This window comes from Crocuta crocuta, unplaced genomic scaffold (assembly GCF_008692635.1).
Source record: "Crocuta crocuta isolate KB4526 unplaced genomic scaffold, BGI_CrCroc_1.0 scaffold457, whole genome shotgun sequence".
Lineage (NCBI taxonomy): Eukaryota > Metazoa > Chordata > Mammalia > Carnivora > Hyaenidae > Crocuta > Crocuta crocuta.
In genome coordinates, this window is record NW_027531318.1 from 7588202 (window position 1) to 7608091 (window position 19890).

General features: G+C 37.5%; 1 protein-coding gene across 2 annotated transcripts in view; it reads left to right on the top strand.

Annotated features, from left to right (window-relative positions):
* ODAD2 (outer dynein arm docking complex subunit 2) overlaps positions 1-19890 on the top strand; it is a 169903-nt gene that overhangs the window by 23947 nt on the left and 126066 nt on the right. For both annotated transcript variants that reach the window (XM_077771772.1, XM_077771773.1), the window contains exons 7-9: positions 3276-3484; positions 4043-4141; positions 8966-9113. In XM_077771772.1, the coding sequence (XP_077627898.1) occupies positions 3276-3484; positions 4043-4141; positions 8966-9113 (456 nt within the window). The remainder of the gene's footprint in view (positions 1-3275; positions 3485-4042; positions 4142-8965; positions 9114-19890) is intronic.

The window sequence follows — 19890 nt, forward strand, 5'->3', positions numbered from 1 at the left end:
CTTTCTTTCTTAAATGATAGAATGTGCCAGTGAAGCCATCTGTGCCTGGCTTTGCTGGAATGCTTTTAATACTGAGAATTTGATTTCTTTAATAGATACAGAATTATTCAGATTTTTTTTTTCTTGTCGAGCTTTGGTAGTTTGTGTGTTTCATTGAATTTGTATATTTTGTACAATTTATATGATTTATTGACATGGAGTACAACATTCCGTTATTATCCTTTAATGTCTGGAGGATCTTTTGTGATGACCCCTCTTTCATTTCTAATATTGGTCATTTATGTCTTCTCTTTTTTTTATTGTTGATTAGTCTGGGAAGAAGTGATTGAAAATATTAATTGTTTGAAAGATCAATTGTTTGAAAGAACAGCTATTTGATTCATTGGTTTTCTTTATTGCTTAGCTGCTTTCATTTTTACTTTATTTCTACCTTAATGATTTTTTCCTTCTGATTTTTTTTGTGCTTAATTTGCTCTTATTTAATTTCTTTTTTCAGTGTTTTTTTATTTATTTCTGAGAGAGAGAGAGAGACATTGTGAGCAGGGGAGGGTCAGAGAGAGAGGGAGACACAGAATCTGAAACAGGTTCCAGGCTCTGAGCTAGCCGTCAGCACAGAGCTCGATGCGGGGCCCAAACCCATGAACTGTGAGATCATGACCTGAGTCAAAGTCATACGCTTAACCGACTGAGCTACCCAGGCTCCCCTTCTTATTTAATTTCTTAATTTGGAAGCACAGCCATTGATTTGAGACCTTTATTTTTTCTACTGTAAAGTTTTATTCTGTAAATTTCTTTTAAGCACTACATAAACTGCATCCCATAGATTTTGATATCTTTTCATGCAAATTTATATATCTGAAGATTTTCCAGGTATTTTTCTTTTACTGATTTCTAGTTTAATTCCATTGTATTAAGAGAAGATCTTTTGTAGGATTTTAGTTTTTTTAACTTTGTGGATGTTTGTTTTATGGCCCAAAATGTGGTCAATTCTGTGCATTCTTTTTTTTTTTTTTTTTTTGTGCATTTAAGAAGAATGTGTGTTTCTGCTGCTGTGGGGTACTGTGTTCTATAACTGTCAATTTTATCAGTGTGGTTGGCAGTATTGCTCAGGTCCTTCTATATTATTAATTTTTATGTGCTTATTTTGTTGATTACTGCTGAGGAGTTTTGAAGTCTCATAATTGTGGATTTATCTATTTTTCTTTTTAGTCACAACTTTGTTTTATGTATTTTGAAGTTCTGTTGTTTGGTGAATACACAATTAGAGCTGTGTTGACTCTTTGTTATTGTGTATCTTCCTCTTTAGGTCTGATGATATTTGTTTTGAAGTCCACTTTGTTTGATTTTTAATATAGACATTCCTGCAATTTTTGATTATTGGTTGCATACAAAGTGGGTTTTTTATACCACGCATGGTTGGTTTTCCTTTTTCATCCAGTCTGATGATTTCTTTTAAGTTTTTCTTTTAATTTTTTTAATGTTTATTCTTGAGAGAGAAACAGAGCATGAGCAGGGGAGTGGAAGAGTGAGAGGGACACAGAATCTGAAGCAGGCTCCAGGCTCTGAGCTATCAGCACAGAGACCCATGCAGGGCTTGAACTCATGAGCCATGAGATTGTGACCTGAGCCAAAGTCAGATGCTTAACTCGCTGAGACACCCAAGTGTCCCTAACTGAAGTTTTAAAATCATTTTTTATTTAATGTAACTAGTAATAGAGTTGAATTTAAATGTACTGTCTTGGGGCGCCTGGGTAGCTCAGTCGGCTAAGCATCTGATTCTTGATTTCAACTCAGGTCATGACCTCACAGTTTGTGAGAGAGAGCTCTTAGTTGGGCTACATGCTTGGTGGAGCCTGGTTAAGATTCTTTCTCTCCCTCCGCCCTTCTTCTTGCCCCTCTCAAAAAAAATTACTGTCTTGCTAGTTGTTTCTTATCTGTCCCATTTGTTCTTTGTTCTTTTTTCTTCTTTTTCTCCCCTTTTTGTATGAATTGAGCTTTAGAATTATTCTATTTTATTTATGCTATTAGTTTGTCAGTTATACTTTCTAAAAGTTACATGATTGCTTTCCTAGGGCTTATAATAGATATATCTCATTTATCATGTCCACCATTAAATAATATCTTACCATTCCACAAATAATTTAAGAACCTTACTGCAGTATACTTTTTTTTGTTTTAAAGGTTTTATTTATTTCTGAGAGAGAGAGATAGAAAGCGTGAGCAGGGGAGGGTCAGAGAGAGAGGGAGACACAGAATCTGAAACAGGCTCCAGGCTCTGAGCTAGCTGTCAGCACAGAGCCTGACGTGGGGCTTGAACCCATGAACCATGAGATCATGACCTGAACCGAAACTGGATGCTTAACCCACTGAGCTACCCAGGTGCCCCATGCAGTATACTTTGAATGCCTCTCCCTACCCTTGGCACTATTGTTCTACATTTTACTTTTGCATGCTATTAACCTCTCAACACATTAATACTATTTTTTGCATTAGAGAGTCATTATATTATATTTTGTCATTATATTTTGGAATGCTTAAAAAAATAATACAAATGGTCTTTTATATTTATTTTTATCATTTCTTTGTGTAGATGTAGTATGATAGTCTTCCTGGCATGTTATTCCTTCTGAAGAAAGAACTTCATTAATATTTCTCTAGCACAAGCCTTCTGGCAGTGAATTCTCTGTTTTTGTTCATCCTGTTGATGTCTTTTTTTTTTTTTTTTTTTGTTTTTTTTTNTTTTTTGGTCTCTGTTTAGAATTTTGATTTGGCAGGTCTTTGGATTTTTTTTTTCCTTATAGTACTTTAAAGGTATCGTTCTCTTTTCTTCTGGCTTGCACTGTTTCTGATAGGTCTCTTTTAATTGTTATGTTCCTCCCTCTGTCTCTAATGTGTCTTTTGTCTCTGGCTCCCTGCATGATATTCTATTTATCTGTAGTTTCAGCACTTTGTACATGATACATCTCAGTCACTATAGCATTTGAGTTTAGATTTTTCTGGTGGTGGCAAGGAGTGAGTGGTCCAACACTGCTATTGTATCTGTGTGTGCTGCAGCAAGGGGTGAGTTTAGGGACGTTCTTAACTGTCAGCCTAGCTCTGTTAGAGACATCGATCCTGAAATGGCCCTTATCCAATATGTGTCACTAAGCAATACAAGTTCGATGCATCAGAGACTTCCTTTTCTGAAGTTACCACCATTGTTAATTTTCAGATAGCACTAGGTAATTCAGAAGTGATATCATTGTAAAAATTATTCTCTTTTTTTTTAAATAAAGGAGATTAGATTCAGCAATACACAGAAAAAGGAAGAAGAAGAGCCAACTAATGAGCCACCCAAGGAGGAAGAAGCAGCCCCTGTACAGAAAGCAATTACTGGTTCAGGCAAGAGTACACTGGAGAAGAACCACATTAATTTTGGGAAGAGTCAAATGACCAAGAGATTAGAGCCCAGTTTAAACTGGAAGGCTACTGTTGATTTCAAAGAGTATGTAGAAATTTGTGTCATGGGTTTTCTGATACTTCCTTGGTAACCATATTTGCCTAGTTTTTCACATAAATTTATGTCACGGTAGAAAAGTACGAGAGTAGATATTTACACTTCCCTCTGTAATATGAGTCGATCCCTCCCTGCTCCTCTTCATATTCCAGGTAGAAGGATTTGACGTGAATAGGGTTTACATGTGGGCACCAGAAGGGAAGGAAAGAACACAGTTCACTCCATAAGTCAGGGCAAATAGCACACGAGAAAGATGATAAAACACATGGAAACATCTCATGAGTGATATAAACAGAGTTGTAGGGACCTGATTGAGTCAGTGCTAGGAGAATTTAGAATGATTAAAATTATGTGGAGTTGGTCAGGGAAATCTTGATGGTCAGAGGGACATCTCAGGTGTCAGATGAGGCTGGAACTCAAAGCCATTTTCTGTATTAGGAAAACACATCCCGTGGGTGCATAAAGATGGTGGGATATGTGTATGTATTTCTATTTTAATTACCTATTAATCCACATAAATTAATTTAAAAGTTTATATGCTTTTAGGTACAGAAACTTACTAAGAGACCCCCAAGAGGAGAAACACGGAGGAAAACTTGAAAGGTCAGGACCACCTGTTTCACCTGGAAGAGCACAGTTAGTTCGGTATGTATCTATTAACATGAGCAGTTCTCTCCCCACCCTTTTGTTTTGTTCTGTTTTGTTTTGTTTTGTTTATTTGAGAGAGAGAGAGGGCATGACGAGAGAGAGGCATAGAATGAGTGACAGAGAGAGAGAGAGAGAGAGAGGAGATCCCAAGCAGGCTCCACACTGAACCACCCAGGTACCCCATGACATGAGCTGTTCTCTAAAGCCACCCTTTACACAGTGGGCTAGTGCGCTTGCAAATGATTGGTGTTCTTACTATTATATCAGGCTCCTAAGATACCTATATTAGATTTCCTTAAATATATTTATAGGCAATCCTTTTAGTGAAGAGCTCTTTGAAATATGGGGATCTACTGGTATTAGTTAACTGTATGTAAACAAATGAACTCAGTGTAAATTGCAACAAACTAAGTGGTAGGAAAAACTGGGCTCTTAGCTAATCTCTTTTGAACAATCACAGCAAGGGTAAGTCATCCTTCTGAGTCTCACTTTCCTCAGCACTGGTGGCACTGCCAATTCTAAAGTGACATAAGTTATTTCTCATTAAAACAGCCATCAGTAGAAGGCTAATAAAATTCTTACCCAGTTTTCAGTTTGAGAATAAAGGCATCATATTTCAAGGAGGGTCAGTCACTTCTGTTAGCGAGTTTACGGTGGTGGTGGGAAGGAATGCAGAAATTTCACATTCTAAAGTTTGTACACTCAGAAAAAGAATAAACTTTAAGACACCCTATGACATTTATCCTATTTTTGGGGGGCCAGCATAATAAACCATTTAATTTGACTTTTTTTTTAACTTTTCAATTTGAAATAATTACAGATTCACAGAATGCTGCAGAGATAGTATGGAGGAGTCTCATATACCCTTCACCTAGCTTTCCCCAGTGGTTGCATCTTGCATAACTATAGTAGAGCACCCAAACCAGGAGACTGGCATTGGTATAATGTACATGCCTAGTTACACATCATTTTATTCAGTGTAGATGTGTAAGAGAGCACACATGTGAGCAAGTGTGAGAGGGGCAGAGAGAGAGAGGGAAAGAATCTCAAGCAAGCTCTGTGCTGCCAGCACAAAGGCTCGTACAGGACTTGATCTCATGAACTGTGAGATCCTGACCTGAGTCAAAATCAAGAGTTGGACACTTAACCAACTGAGCCACCCAGGTGCCCCTCTAGTTTCTTTAGATGTAAGTTTAGAGTGTTGATTGAGACTTCTCTTTTCTAATGTAAGGATTTAGTGCTATATAGCTTATAGGGCTATAACACTAGAAAGCAGTGCTTTCTGCACTGCTTTAGCTCTGAGCTGTGCACAAAAGTTTTTGATATGTTGTATTTTCATTTTCATTCAGTTCAATGTGTTTTTTGTTTTATTTTGTTTTGTTTTTTTTAATTTCCATTGATACTCTCTTCTTTGAACCAAGTGCATTCTAAGCACTTGGAGATTTTCCTGTTCTGTTTCTGTTATTGATATTTTAGTTTGATTCTACTGTGATTAGTGATCATACTCTATATAATTTCAATTCTTTAAAATTTGTTGAGGTTTTGTGTGGTCAAGTCATCTTGGTATAGGTTCTTTGGGTGCTTAAAAGAATGAGTTACCTGCTGCCGCTGGGTGGAGTGCTCCATAAATGTGGATTAAGTCATGTTTGTTTGGTTTCTTCTATATCCTAGCTTATTTTCAGTCTATCCGTGAATTGATGAGAGAGAGGTATTGAAGTATCGAAGTATAATTACAATTTTTCTATTTCTCCTTTTAGTTCTGTTTTTGCTTTATGTATTTTGCAGCTCTCTTGCTTGGTATACACATATTTAGGATTAGCATGACTCCATCTTTATGTAATGTTCTTCTATGTCCCTTGTCATTTTTTTTTTGATGTCTACTTAATCTGATATCATATAGCCATTTCTGCTTTCTTTTGATTGTTTGCATGGTATATTTTTTTCTTTTCTTTCAAACTAACTATAACATATCATTATATTTTAAATTAATTCCTTGTAGATATCATTTGGTTGGTTCCCTTTTTTGTCCTTTAAGTTAAACTCTGTCTTTTAATTGTTGTATTTAGATCATTTACCTTTAATGTCATTATTATGTTAGGGCTTAAGTTTGTCATTGTGTATATTTTTTTCTGTTTGTTCTTTTTGATTTTTATTTTTTTGGTTTCCTTTCTCTCCCTTCATTCTCTCTAACCCCCCTCTTCCATAAAAGTCTTTTTAAATTTATCCTATTTTGAAGCATGGTAAGAGAATGGGTAATTTTTAAATTGTAATAATTTTTGAGATTTTTTGAGTCTCTTAATCCTTTGGAGTCTTCTTTAAATTTTATGTTTTAGCAGGCCTCTGATCACATTGACGGGATAAGGTATGTACTGCCTCCTCAGGTTATAAAAGGACTTGCAGGATTCAAGCAGGCCTTCACTGACACCTGAGAGGCGGGTGAGGGGGCTCCTCATCATTTGTGAGTGGTACTGGAAGTTCAAGCTCTGCCTACGCCTCTATGGATACCAACCTGCCTATGAGAAGGAGGGGCCTTCTGTTACTTTGACATTGGGGCTTGGGGACAGTGAAAGTCCTGACTCTCTATTAGACCTTTTCTAACACCACCCAGCATGGGGATTAAGGAGCTTTTCTGTAGCCTGATAACGGTAGAACACCAAGCTCTCTGTTTGGCCATTGCTAGCTGAAGTGGGGATAGGCCACAGTGTTTTCTGTGGTGTTGAGTAGAATAGATCATTTGTTGCCTAAAAGTTTTCTGTCTTGTTAAGATGTTCCTTTTCTGTTCCTCTGACTAGAAAGAGCAGGCTTTCCTCAGGTCCTTTTTTCCTCTGTGCCCACTGGTATTTCTGCATCAGTGTCTGGGATATGTGAGGCAAAAAGAAATCCAAGGAACTCCTCACTCTGTTGCTCCTCAGGTCTCTAGGTCCCTAGATAGTCTTTATTCTCCACCTGTCAGAGTCCTTGCATGTTTGTTTTATATTATGATATCCAGGATTTTTACGTGCTTAGTGGGAGGAATACGGAAAGGTATATCTACTTCATCTTTCCTGAAAAATTTGTTTGCCCTAGAGTATTTCAATTTTAAATCAATTTTTAGTAAGTCCAAGAAATTCAGAGTAATAGATATGGGTAAAGGGGTAGTGTAACAACCATTACTCGGCAATAAAAAGGAGAACTTATCTATCTCTTCTTACTAAAGTGGATATAATGATGTGGTAGAGAAGTATTTCTTATGGTCGAGTTCATAGCTCAATGAAACATTGAGGTTTGCTTCTTTTTACCTCCTGAATGTATGGCTGCTGTGGGACAGGACAGGAAGGGAATATCATAAAATAGGGAAAGCCATTTAAAGTTATATATCACAGGAAAAAGAGAAGAACATTTTTTGGGGTATTGATTTTTTTAAACATGATTTGGAAGTGATTGGGTAAACCCAGTACACTCTGCTCTTAACTCCAGGAGCTTGTTAAGCTAAGGGAAGATACATTTAGAGATTCCCCAGAAAATATAGGTTTATTTAGTATATGTTTCTATCTGGGACCTTTGAGTTAAATTTACTTTGGTTCTTAAGTAAGCCTTGTCTACCATATTTGCTCTGTAACCAACCCAGGTTTCTGAACGTTTGTTGAACAAGAGAATACTTTAAACTAAAACTCAGCTTATGTGACCTGTTGGAGTAAACACTTCAGTTCAGTATTTCACTCCACTGTGGCCCAGAGAGCAACTCTCTGTGCCTCAACACCTTTGAGAAATTAAAAGAATTATAGAACTTAAAAATTAATAAAGCTTGAAAGTTACTGTTGTGCAATTAGTAGTAGTATGCTTTCTACTGTGCTTCAAAATAGGTGAGAAAAAATAACATTTATAGAAGAGAGTACATGAGGGTTGGAGGAAAGAGAGGATGGAGATAAAGAGAAAATGAGAATTAGATATGGTCATGAAAGCTTGAGGGAACTAGCTGGTGTCCATGACCTTGATGTTTAGTTGGAAGCTTCTATAGCAGTGAGGAACAAAGTGTACTCCCTTCCATAAGGGAGACACTGTCACTGTGGTGTATTTGTAGCACTACCCAATTAAACTTTCCATGATAATAGAAATGGTTTATATCTGAGCCACCTGGCATAGTAGTCACTGGCCACATGTGATTGTTGAGTGCTTGAAATATGGCTTCTATGACTGAAGAACTAAATTTTTAATTGTATTCTATTTTAATTCAATAAAGAAATTTAAATAAACATAAACATAATTCAATAAATAGATTTAAATAGGGGCGCCTGGTTGGCTTAGTCGGTTAAGCGTCCGACTTTCGCTTAGGTCATGATCTCGCGGTTCGTGGGTTTGAGCCCCGCGTCGGGCTCTGTGCTGACTGCCAGCTCAGAGCCTGGAGCCTGCTTCAGTCTGTGACTCCCTCTCTCTCTGACCCTCCCCTGCTCGCTTCTCTCTCTCTCTCTGCTAGAAATAAAACATTTTAAAAAAATAAATAGATTTAAATAAACTTAAATAACCATAAGTTATTTAACCACAATGACTGGTGCTACCTTTTTGTACAGCACAGCCATAGGCTATATACTAATTCCCTTGTTCATGTCTTACTATTTTCTTGTAATTGTATGCAAAGCAACACTATTGAACTGTACCTGGTATAGAGATAGGGGTTTATTCATCTCCTCACTTAGATCTTAACAAGGATCTTATAGAATTCAGGAGGTGTTGGTATCTTACTCATTGCTTATGTTCATATTGCTGAAATAGTAACAAATATAACCAATTCCATGTTGTGGCATAAAAGTATTTATGTTATGTGGTGGTTGTTATTGTTCTTAGTAAGAATGCTGAGAAAATTGAGGAAATTGTTAGTGAGAGCTCCTCAGAGAGTGAGGAAGATGAAGAACCATCTGATCATCGTCAGGAAGCAAATGCAGATTTGCCATCGGAATATTGGCAAATTCAGAAGCTGGTGAAATATTTAAAGGTAAAACCTTTTGTATTGTGTTTACAATGATTATTTTAATTCCTTTCCCAAAAAGGTATATTTTGCTTCCACATTTATTATATGTTTCTTTCAAGTAAGGGTAGTAAAAATCCCTGGTATTATTTAAGTGTGCACAGGGGAAGGTCTTATTACCCTGAGGATAGTAAGGTTACTTCTCGTGGAGGAGCTGGGCTGCCTGGTACCAGCCCTCTCCCCTGGGCCACAGTAACCAGCAGGTATTATGACTTGCCATCCTTTTACAATTTGTGGTATGGTGTGGTGGCAAAAGCATGGATTTTTAAAGTTGTACTACAACTAAATTTTAGGCTGTGTCACTTACCAGCAGTGTGGCTTTTGGTTGTGGTTTTGAGCCTTATTTTTCTTAACCCATGGAATAAAATTAATACCTGTCCTGTAGGATTACTTTGGCATTGAAATACATATTTGAAAGATGCAGCATCGTATTTGGTACATTATAGGTGCTTAAAATCTGCGTTGGTCTATTTCCATGACTCTCAAGATAACATGTGTGAAAACATGTTACATAATAATGGCCTATATAATGTATTTAAGACTTGACTGGGAGCAGGGCAAGGCAAATGACTTGCCAAAACCCAGATTAATGTTCATAGATCGCTGATATTGATAATGTCTAGGTAGGCCATGTCTAAAGCTCTAGTTCAGAAGCACTTGTAAAAACAACATTTTTACTTAACTCCTAGTTTCCTCTAGCTTTCTGGGTCTTTGACCAAATGAACCAAGGGCATTTGCCAGTGGCTTTGCATATGTAAAGATATTTATGTCACTCCCAAATTACTTAAGAGTACTTTCCTGCTGCCTTTGAGGTCCTTCCAAGCTGACAGGTAAAATAGTTTAGGTGTACATTTTTTGTGAATTTGACAAAAGTCCCCTGCGTGGACACAGCCTTGTAGCTGAAAAGGTTCTTTTTGAAAGAAAAATATGTCCCTTTTCTTAGCATGGCCCCAGCTGCAATTCCCTGCATTTCTCAGAAAACAATTTCTGTGTTTTCCTGAATCCTGAATCCCAAGAAAAATTAGTCAAGAAAATGAGAAACTAGGAAAAAGTATTCAAAATTTCCATTGCAACATAGATTTCAATGGCCAAACTGAAATCTGGGCAAGCAGATAAAATTTTCATCATTAAAAAAGCATATAGCTTCTGTGAAGCAAGCCCTAATGCCCACCTTGGTTATGCTTTTGAAAGCCTCTTAACCATTTGACCAATGTTAATGCAAAATCAAAGAAAGTTTTTGTGTGTTTGGAGTATTTGTCATGAAAGAAAAACCAAGACTATTGTAATAGACAGTTAATGCTTTCTTTTAAAACTTAATTAAAGGTTAATATCTTGAAAATAGTAAATATTTTTATGTCATCTTTCAACTTTTAAAATGACTTCAATTTGGCATTTATTTTGTGGTAATGTCTCCCTTTTTTAGTGTTATCAGTTATCAGGTGGAGATCATTTTTACCTGTTACTGTGATAGATATACTTTGGGGTTTTTTAATGTATATTTACTTAATTTTTGAGAAGGAGGAAGGGCAGCAAAAAAGGGAGAGAGAGAATCCCAAGCACAGAGCCCAACGTGGGGCTTGATCTCACAAACCATGAGATCAGACCTGAACTGAAACCTGGAGTCGGTGCTTAATCGACTGAGCCATCCAGATGCTCCTAGTTTGGGTTTGTTTTTTTTTTTTAACAGAAAACCTCTGAAATTTTTAGTATCTCTATCACAAAAAAATGATTTACTGTCTATTATTATGGAAATTCTTCACTCTTACGGTCATCATTAATACCTAAAAACATAGAAGTAAAATTTGTGAAAAAACATAGAATAACTTACTGTTTTAAAAATTCCTGAGAATGGGGGGGGTGGATTTCGATTTCTTATTTTGGGATATTGAATATTCGTATCTCTTTTGGGAATTTAGAAACCCTAGCTGGTGTACAGACTGGAGTTCAAACCCCATGGTCGCACACAACCCCTTGGCAGGCGTCTTTGCACACAAAGCATGCGGTCAACACAGTGGCCCACTGAGCACACACAGCACCAACGTCCAGACTCAGGAGACCTTCCTGATGGTACCCTGGCTCCTTTAGTGAACTGTGGATTTTCCCATGAAATCACATGTCACTCTGGGGGAAAAAAATGGAGTCAGAGAACTTGGCCACCCCACACTTGAGCACCTTGAGACAGATGGGCATTGCAGCTTGGACATACCTTTTTGGAAGAAGACTGTAAGAGCCCTGGTGTTTTTCCAAAGAATTCTGTTCTATTAACTTTATTTCATTAGTCAGAGGAAATAAAGAGTCAACAGGGAGGACACATGGATGGGCCAGGTGGCAGACTAACAGAGCAATTAGAAGCATGGTCTTCAATGTTGGAAAGACTTTGGTAGAGTCCATGTTCTACTAGCTCAGTAGCATTGAGGGAGTTGGCTGACCTCTCTAAACTTCAGTTTTCTCGTTGGTCAAGATGGCAAAAGAAAGGTTCTCATGTTTTAGTATTATTTTGAATATCAAGTGAAATCTAACACATGTAAAGTGCTTAGCAGAAAGTACTCAGTACTAGTTAGCAATAATAATGATTTCTATTACGTATTATTACTATAGACAATATAGGCATGGAGTCTTCTTGACTTGCACAGCTGGCCCTTCAATTTTTGCTTCACATTTTTTAGCAACCAATAAAAGGAAGGAAATGCAGTGAGTTAATATAGTGAGGGAAAGACTCTTACCATCATAAGGTAAAAAAGTCCCAGTTGCCAATGTGTGTAAATGATCCTGGTACTAAGAGCAGAAAGAATTGTCTCCCTGAGGACTTAATGGAGCAGACAGTGAGTGTGGTAGTGAATGACATCCTTACTAATAACCTCCCAGTGAACATGGCAATGAGAGTTTCTCATAATAGCCTGACTATTGAATAGCTGTCTTGAGTTTTTCAACTATTTATGATAAGTCCATATAATATTAAGCCAGAAAGGGATGCACTATTTCTGTCCCAGAACAGCTAGGAAAACATGTATTGATGAAGTGCTACTTAAGCTTGCACAAGTTCTTCATCAATAAATCATGTGCAAATGTGATACTTTTGGCCAGACAGTAAATTGCTTGGAATTATTATAGTTCCCACAGGTAGATATTCTTAACATAGCCAATAAAAGAAAAAGTATATCTACAAGTGATTTCAGGCTTTTTGACACAGATAAATGTTTTATATTTAATCCACAAAAGGATATTAAATGCCTATGAAATGCAAAATTGAACGTCTCTAGGTAATCTCAAAATAAATACACCTGACATTTTAATTTGCAAAATTATGCCTTAAATGTAGACTTAAACTAGCAGAAAAATGTTAATGTTGACCCAACTTTCTGCTTGCCATTTTCCAAGTGATTGTTGAAAAAAATTTGATGAGCTCATTAATACCCAAACAGGTCAATGAACTATAGCTTGTTATTTATCCAGAGCTATGAGCTCAGATCTTGGCACGTAAGTAAAAGGAGTTTGTATTTAATTATTTGGCTTTGACATACATTCATTTCAACTTACAAGTTTTATGTATGTATATATTCTTTTAATCTGGATTTTTAGAACACAATTTAATTTTTAAGCTAATGAAGACTTTACATTTTTACTCACCAGCCTTCCAACATCTCCCCCCACCCCACTGACACACACATAACTGACGACTGTATGCCCTAATTCTAAATGAAGCAATAAACCACCTTTTCAGCTTCCTTAGTGAGAAACACTTATATTCTGCCTTCTGTTATCTTTATGGTTCAGCTTATCTGTCTTGTCGGCCACTTGAATGGAAAGGTTATATTAAACTCATTTCTGTGTCTTGCAGGGTGTCTAGCCAGTGAGCACAGGCTTGCCTCTCCACCCCTCCATTCAGGAAGCGTGATGGGGAGGGAATGAGGTTCCCAAGGCGGTGGGCTGTGCTGTTCTTCATGCTCAGCTCCTTGAAAACAGTTTTTCCTCCTTCTGAGCCAGAGTCGTCCCTCCTGCTCTTCTTGTCTTTCCCACCTTCTCTTAGTCTCCTCTCTCCTCCTTTTCCTGTTCCCTTTCTCCTCGTAGATATGCTGTTTTATTGCTGTATTTGCTAGCTTTACATGGACATTATTTTCTCCCCCGGTCAGGGCTGCTTTAAAGTCTCACAATGAAAATGTTCTGCTTTGGATCGATTCCAGCGATTGGGGAAGATGGTTTGTTAAGGTGTATGCCCCACACTAATTTGTTAGTTAGTTTCTGTAAAGATACAGAGCTTTGCCCATTACTAAATCAGTTATATGGAGAACGCTTTTGTGAAATAGGAGAGTTGCAGAATTTTATTTTGTTTGGAAATGTGGATTTATTAGTCACAAGTATTAAATACTATAAATTAACACAAACAGGTACTCTTCAGTAAAGTGAGATAACATTGAAAGGTTATCACCATAAGTAGATCTGTATTTCATACACATTAGTGTAAGTGTCATTAAGCTGAAGACTGAATTTCTGGACACAAGGTTGCAAGCCTACTGAAACCCATTTTCTCTGTGGATTGAAGGAGGTCTGGATCTGGAACTTGATACTACACGATAAGTAAATCCAAGAGAAAATTGAGGAGACTATAGAGTGATGCCAAGAATGTGGCTGGTCAGATTTTAGGCAGTTGGAAGGGATCTCAGAGGCTGGGTAATCATGCTTTATCTCCCCTGTAGGCATTTCCTTGTCCACTTGAGGATAAGATATCAGTGCTGTCCTGGCATCAGCTCCAGGCTCGATGGGGGATTATTAACAAGCAGGTTTGTAGATGTCTGCCCCTACTCTGATGTGCTTCATTCAGCCCGTCTTATTCCTGAGTCCTGGCAGCAATAATGGAAGAATCTAAGGTTAATCCCCAGGGCCATTTCCCCAGGTGTGTCTCCTCCCTGCAGGATGCCTATTTCTACACCTGGGATTTTGATCAGAGCCCATCCAGGGGATCCGGGTGATGAAAGCATTGCTTTAGAAAGCTGAGTCCGCCAGCAGGTGGTATGGAGAATGATTCGGAAGTGGGAAGAGGCAGAAGACCAGTGTCGAGGGGTTGCATTGATAGCGAGAGTGTGCTGGGGGCTCAGAATGGGGTAATGTCCTTGGAGGCAGCAAAGAAATGGCCTGGAAAGAAAGTAGGCCAGTTTATGAGGAGGCTTCGGTTTGGGTAGATGAAGTTTGAAGAGAGTGAAATACCCAAATAGAAATGCCTATACCACAGTTGGAAATAAAGGACCAAAGCTGACAATGGTCATTAGAAATCGAACTACTGCTTTAGGAGTGAGGGGGATAAATGAGTGTGTGGGCATGGGGGCTGGTTTTGGTCTTTTTATTCATGACCAGATAGGACCTCTTAAGAGCTAATCAGAAAGTGCTGCCTCCCACTCTAGTTAGTACAACCAGGGCAGTATTTTTAGATCAAAATTCCAATGTTACACTGACAGTGTCTTCTTAAATGTTAGTTTGCCATCTTACAGATTGCTTCATCAGCTTTTAAAAAAAAACTTAAAGTAACATTTTATTTGGTAATTTTAGGCAATCAGCTAGTAGAGGAAAAAAAAACTAAAGAAAGCTGAATAGGAAAGTTTGAAGCAAAAAGAGAGAAAGGTTTAGTTTTAAAGTACGTTTCCTTCCAAATTGAAAGCTCCTACACACAAAAACCATAAGACACTAGCTATGAAGTTGGGGAACAATGGGCTTTTTAATGTAAATTCGTAAATGTGGTATCATTCTTGCATCTGAGACCACGCAATCATTGTTCCTGAATTCCAGGGGATGGTGAGGTTATCTGAACAGGTGTCACTCTATGAAGAATGGCTCCTGTCGGCTGCTGAGTGGCACCTTACGATCACAGCTGGGCATCACCTCGCATTTATCCTCTCCCCTCACCCCACCCACCCAACCATGTGTGGGTGAGGGGTGGTTCCTAATTTATTTATTGTATGTGATCAAATTCATAAAACACTGGTGTTGATTTCACCTTTCATGTGAGGTAGGGGTCTTGCTTGTTATTCTTCTGTTAAGTATCCACAAATTCATACTTCTCGGGCCATGAAAGTTGAAAGTGCTTTGTGGCTCCCCTAGACCAGCAGTGACCAGGACCCTACTTCACAGGAACAACTCAAAGAATCACCTCAGAAATTCCACAAGGCTTCCCAAGAGACACTCCAGGCTCTGTCCTTGGCATGTTTTGCATTTCCACTCTGGAAGGGAATTTGCTCCAGAGACATTTTGAAATTTCAAAACCTTTGTTAAAGAATACTTTTGCGGCATTCAGTTCCTTAATGATCTTTCATGAACGCACGCCCGCGCTCACACACACACACACACACACACACACACACACACACCTTAATTGGTTAAAGAGTTCTTCTAAGCGGTAATTGGGAGTTATATGATTTTTCATTGCAGGAATTTGATGTACTTTGCAATCAATTATAGTTAATTAAATTCCTTTCCCATTACTTGGGTTTTGGGTATGGAGGGGCAGGTAGTGTGATCCTTGTTTCACTGGTGGAAAAGCTGAGAAATAGTTCACTCCGGCCCACACAGAAGGCGAGGCGGCCGTGGGCCAGGCTGGCACCCAGGCCTCTATCTTTATTGCCCGTTGCCTGGTTATTCTGTCCTTCAGTCAAGAAATCCAGGGCCCAGAGGGTCTGCAGACCTTGCTGTTGTATGTTCCTATTTTCTCTCCTTTGGTTTTCTTCATTTGAGTAAGAGACTAATTAAACGGGGAGCATTTTTTAACAAAGGAATTCAGTGTTCATTTTTGGAAGGCAGTATGAGAGTGTGTTCTTTTGCTAGGTTTTTATTTTACTTAAAGAGATGGAGAAGATCGTGATAGTGTGGTGTTATTTGTGCTCAACAGTACAAATAAGATTTTGAAAGATTTTGAAGTCTTTCAAAAATAGAGAATCATTTTCACTGTTTATGTATGCAAATAAAATCCAGTAGTTAGAAAGGAAAATTACTACCACCTTCCTGAGAAACGGTCTTTAAGTTAATACATATGGTGTTACGTTGATGTGGGTTAACTTTAAAAAAATGTCTCCATGACATAAAGAGTAGGAGTTTTGTACTTCAAACATGCACACCCACACACACCCAATCACACTATTAGAAATTATAAACATTTTAATTAAAAAATTTTATAATGTTTGTTTTTGAAAGAGACAGAACAAGAGTGGGGGGGCAGAGAGAGAGAGAGACACACACAGAATCAAGAGCGGGCTCCAGGCTCCGAGCTGTCAGCACAGAGCCTGATGTGGGGCTCAAACTCACAAGGCTGAGATCATGACCTGAGTTGAAGTCGGATCCTTAACCAACTGAGCCACCAGGTGCCCCAAATTATAAAGATTTTAAATTGGATCATCTAAAAAACCCCTACTTAGCGGAGTTTGCATTTATGTTTTCTAAATAATACAGTGTAAGTCAACACAATTTAAGTTTTGGGTTGAGATGTGTGTAACTTGTGTAATTATATGTAGCCCACAACAAATTTATCCGTTTTTATTTTTATTACAAAGAAAGAGATGGAAATGATGGAGAGACTCCTAACTCCACAGAGGAATCTGTACTCCACAGATAAACTAATAACCTCTTTAGTTTTTGAGCTATAAATTCTTCTTGACTCTTGACTATCATAAACAAGCAAGAGTGGAGAAAGGGAAAGATAATTAGATAAGTATAATATAACACTACTAAATCATAATAGTTTATACCAACATTACCTAGCATTATTATAACCACATCAACTTAACTGCCAAAAAATGACAATATTAAAAATCTCAAGGGAGGTCTCTTAAGCCTTAACTCATTAATTAATTAATTCATTCATTCATTCATAAATGCATACTGTGAGCTTATGCAGATAAAGCACAGTTATATATTACACATTGCCCACCTAGCTATTCATAAGATTTTTGATTGGAAAGAATTTTGCCATCTAAGTTTTATGTGACATTCTGTTCAGTTTTATGTAACCTGAAAATGTAAGAGGTCTTTTGGGGGAATGTGTTGCCTGATGTGTTTGCATCAACACTTTTTTGTTCCTCAAAGTATCCTTTCCCCAAATTGATTTGAGAGGCTAAATTGGAGAAAAATAGTGTTGCCTAGTTCCTTGTTTACATACTGCTCTATAATACTTTCCTTTTTTTTTGTTTTTAACATTTATTTATTGTTGAGAGACAGAGCATGAGTAGGCGAGGGGCGGAGAGAGAGGGAGAGATGCAGAATCTGAGGCAGGCTCCAGGCTCTAAGCTGTCAACACAGAGCCTGACGCAGGGCTCTAACCATGAACCACGGGATCATGACCTGAGCCGAAGTCAGATGCATAACCGACTGAGCCACCCAGGGACCCCTAGAATACTTGACTTTTTATTTTAAAAACACATATTCATGTCCTATTATAGAAATTTACACACTGAAGAATTTATAAATATAAGAGTTAAGAAGTAAAAGGTAGCAGACTTGGTATAAAGGATCTTTCATTTTGCATCTGTACATTTCCGTTGTACTCATTATTAGAAATTGCATATTTGTAAGAGAAATGTTAAAATCCAGGTCTCATTTTGGTCTACTAGCCTTTGCTCTCCCCATTGGCAAGGGCTGTGGTCCCTTTCTCCACCCCTGCTCTCTGGTAAGTGTAGCTTCCTGATATTTCTGTGACATGCGGGGCATGGCTAAAGCCTGTGTTCCTCTTCTAGTCCTTCCTTATCTCCCTGAAGTATTTAAAGTGCTAAAATCTTATGGGGGCCCCCGGATAGCCCAGTCAGTTGAGCATCTGACTCTTGGTTTCAGCTCAGGTCATGATCTCACCCAGGTCATGGGATTTAGCCCCGAGTTGGCCTCTGTGCTGATGGCATGGAGCCCACTTGGCATTTTCTCTCTCCTTCTGTCTCTGCCCCTTCCCTGCTAGTGCTCTTTCTCAAAATAAGTAAACATTTAAAAAATAATATTAAACTCTTATAAAAATAACCTATTAACACATACTCTTGGTAAACATTTAGTCTATGCCAAAGAATAAAAGGGAAAGCCCTCTTCCAGATGTTTCTGTTTATATATATATATACACACACACACATATATAATTTTTATACACAAAATGAAGTCATACTATTTGTTGCTCTATATTTTGCTTTTTATATTTCATGTTTTATTGGTGATCTTCCATATTTGCCTCAGTCCTTTTAATTACCACATAGCATCTTATTATATGTATGTATCAATAATTTATATACCAGCTCCCTTATTGATAACTTTTTACCTTGTCCCCCAAATCAATTTCTATTATTACAGGGTTGCCAAAGCACATATTTTTATGTATTCTTTGGATACGTATACTACTTCTGTAAGATAGAGTCTTTTTGATGTGGAATTGCTTGGGTCAAAGAATGTACATTTAAAATTTTGATAGTTCTAATGGGTATAAAATTCTAGTTTCACAAAGTGAAAATGCTCTAGAGAGCTATACAACACAGTGCTGATAGTTAACAATACTGTGTTGTGCATTTAAAAAATGTAAGAGAGTATGTGATACCATATTAAGTGTTAATACCACAAAAAGGGAGGAGGCATAAGAAAACTTTTGGACATGATGGATGTGTCTGTTACCCTGATTGTGGGACAGTTTCACAGGTGTATGCATATGCCCAAACTCATTAAATTGTGTACATTAAACACATACAGTTTTCTTGCATATGATTTCCACCTCAATAATGCTATTTTAAACAAGAAATAATATATGCACAGGAAAGCCTGAGAGGTGCTACACTGAAATGTTTTAAATTTCAAGAAAATAATGAAAAGTAATAAATCAACCAAGCTTGGATTATATTAAAAAATTTTTGATAGTTCCTGACCCAAAGCAAATGACAATTTACACTTAATTAATAATATGTCAAACAGATTCAATTCAGCCAGGATCCTAGAAAACAAATCAAAACAAGGGCCCTGATGCCCTGGTACCATTCATGGACGTTTTAAACAGATTGTTCTGAAGTGGGGTCTAGGCATTGATGGTCTTTAAAATCTACAGGGTATTGAAATAGTTTATCTAATGATAAGACTCATTGGTACAAATTCTCCTTAATCTACAGTCTTTTTTTATTTTTTATTTTGGCCAATTCTAATCGGGAGGGGAGAATGTATCTTGTGTGAATTTGCATATTCCTGGTCACAAGTGAGGTTGGTAAATATTTTCATGTGTCTAAAAGCCATTGGATCATATACCTTGCCTATTTTTCTGTGGTTGTCTTTTGACTCTTTATGCAAATTAGTCCTTTGTTATATTATTTGCAAGTATTTTCTCTCAGTCTGTCATATCTTTTTATCTGCTCTTTTGTTTGGAAACCTTAAAATTGTACATTAATAAATATTTTGACTGTTTCCTTCCTGGCTTAAGAGTTTTGTGTCTTAGGAGCTGGGAAGGTTTTTCTGAAGCCATTACAAGAGAAGAAATTTTTCTCTATTTCCTTCTGATAGTTTTATAGCTTAACAAATGTTCACATCCTGAATCCATCTGGATTTCACTTTATGTATAGCATGAGGTAGGGATCTAATTTTTTTCTACTTTGATGGATTGTCAGTTGTATCAACACAGATTATTGGTTCATCCACTTTTTCTTCTAATGATCTGAGATGCTGCCTTTATTGAATAGTCATCTCATATGTGAGAGTTTGTTTCTGAATCTTTCACTATTACATTGAGTTATTTGGATGCTCCCATGCCAGTTTCATG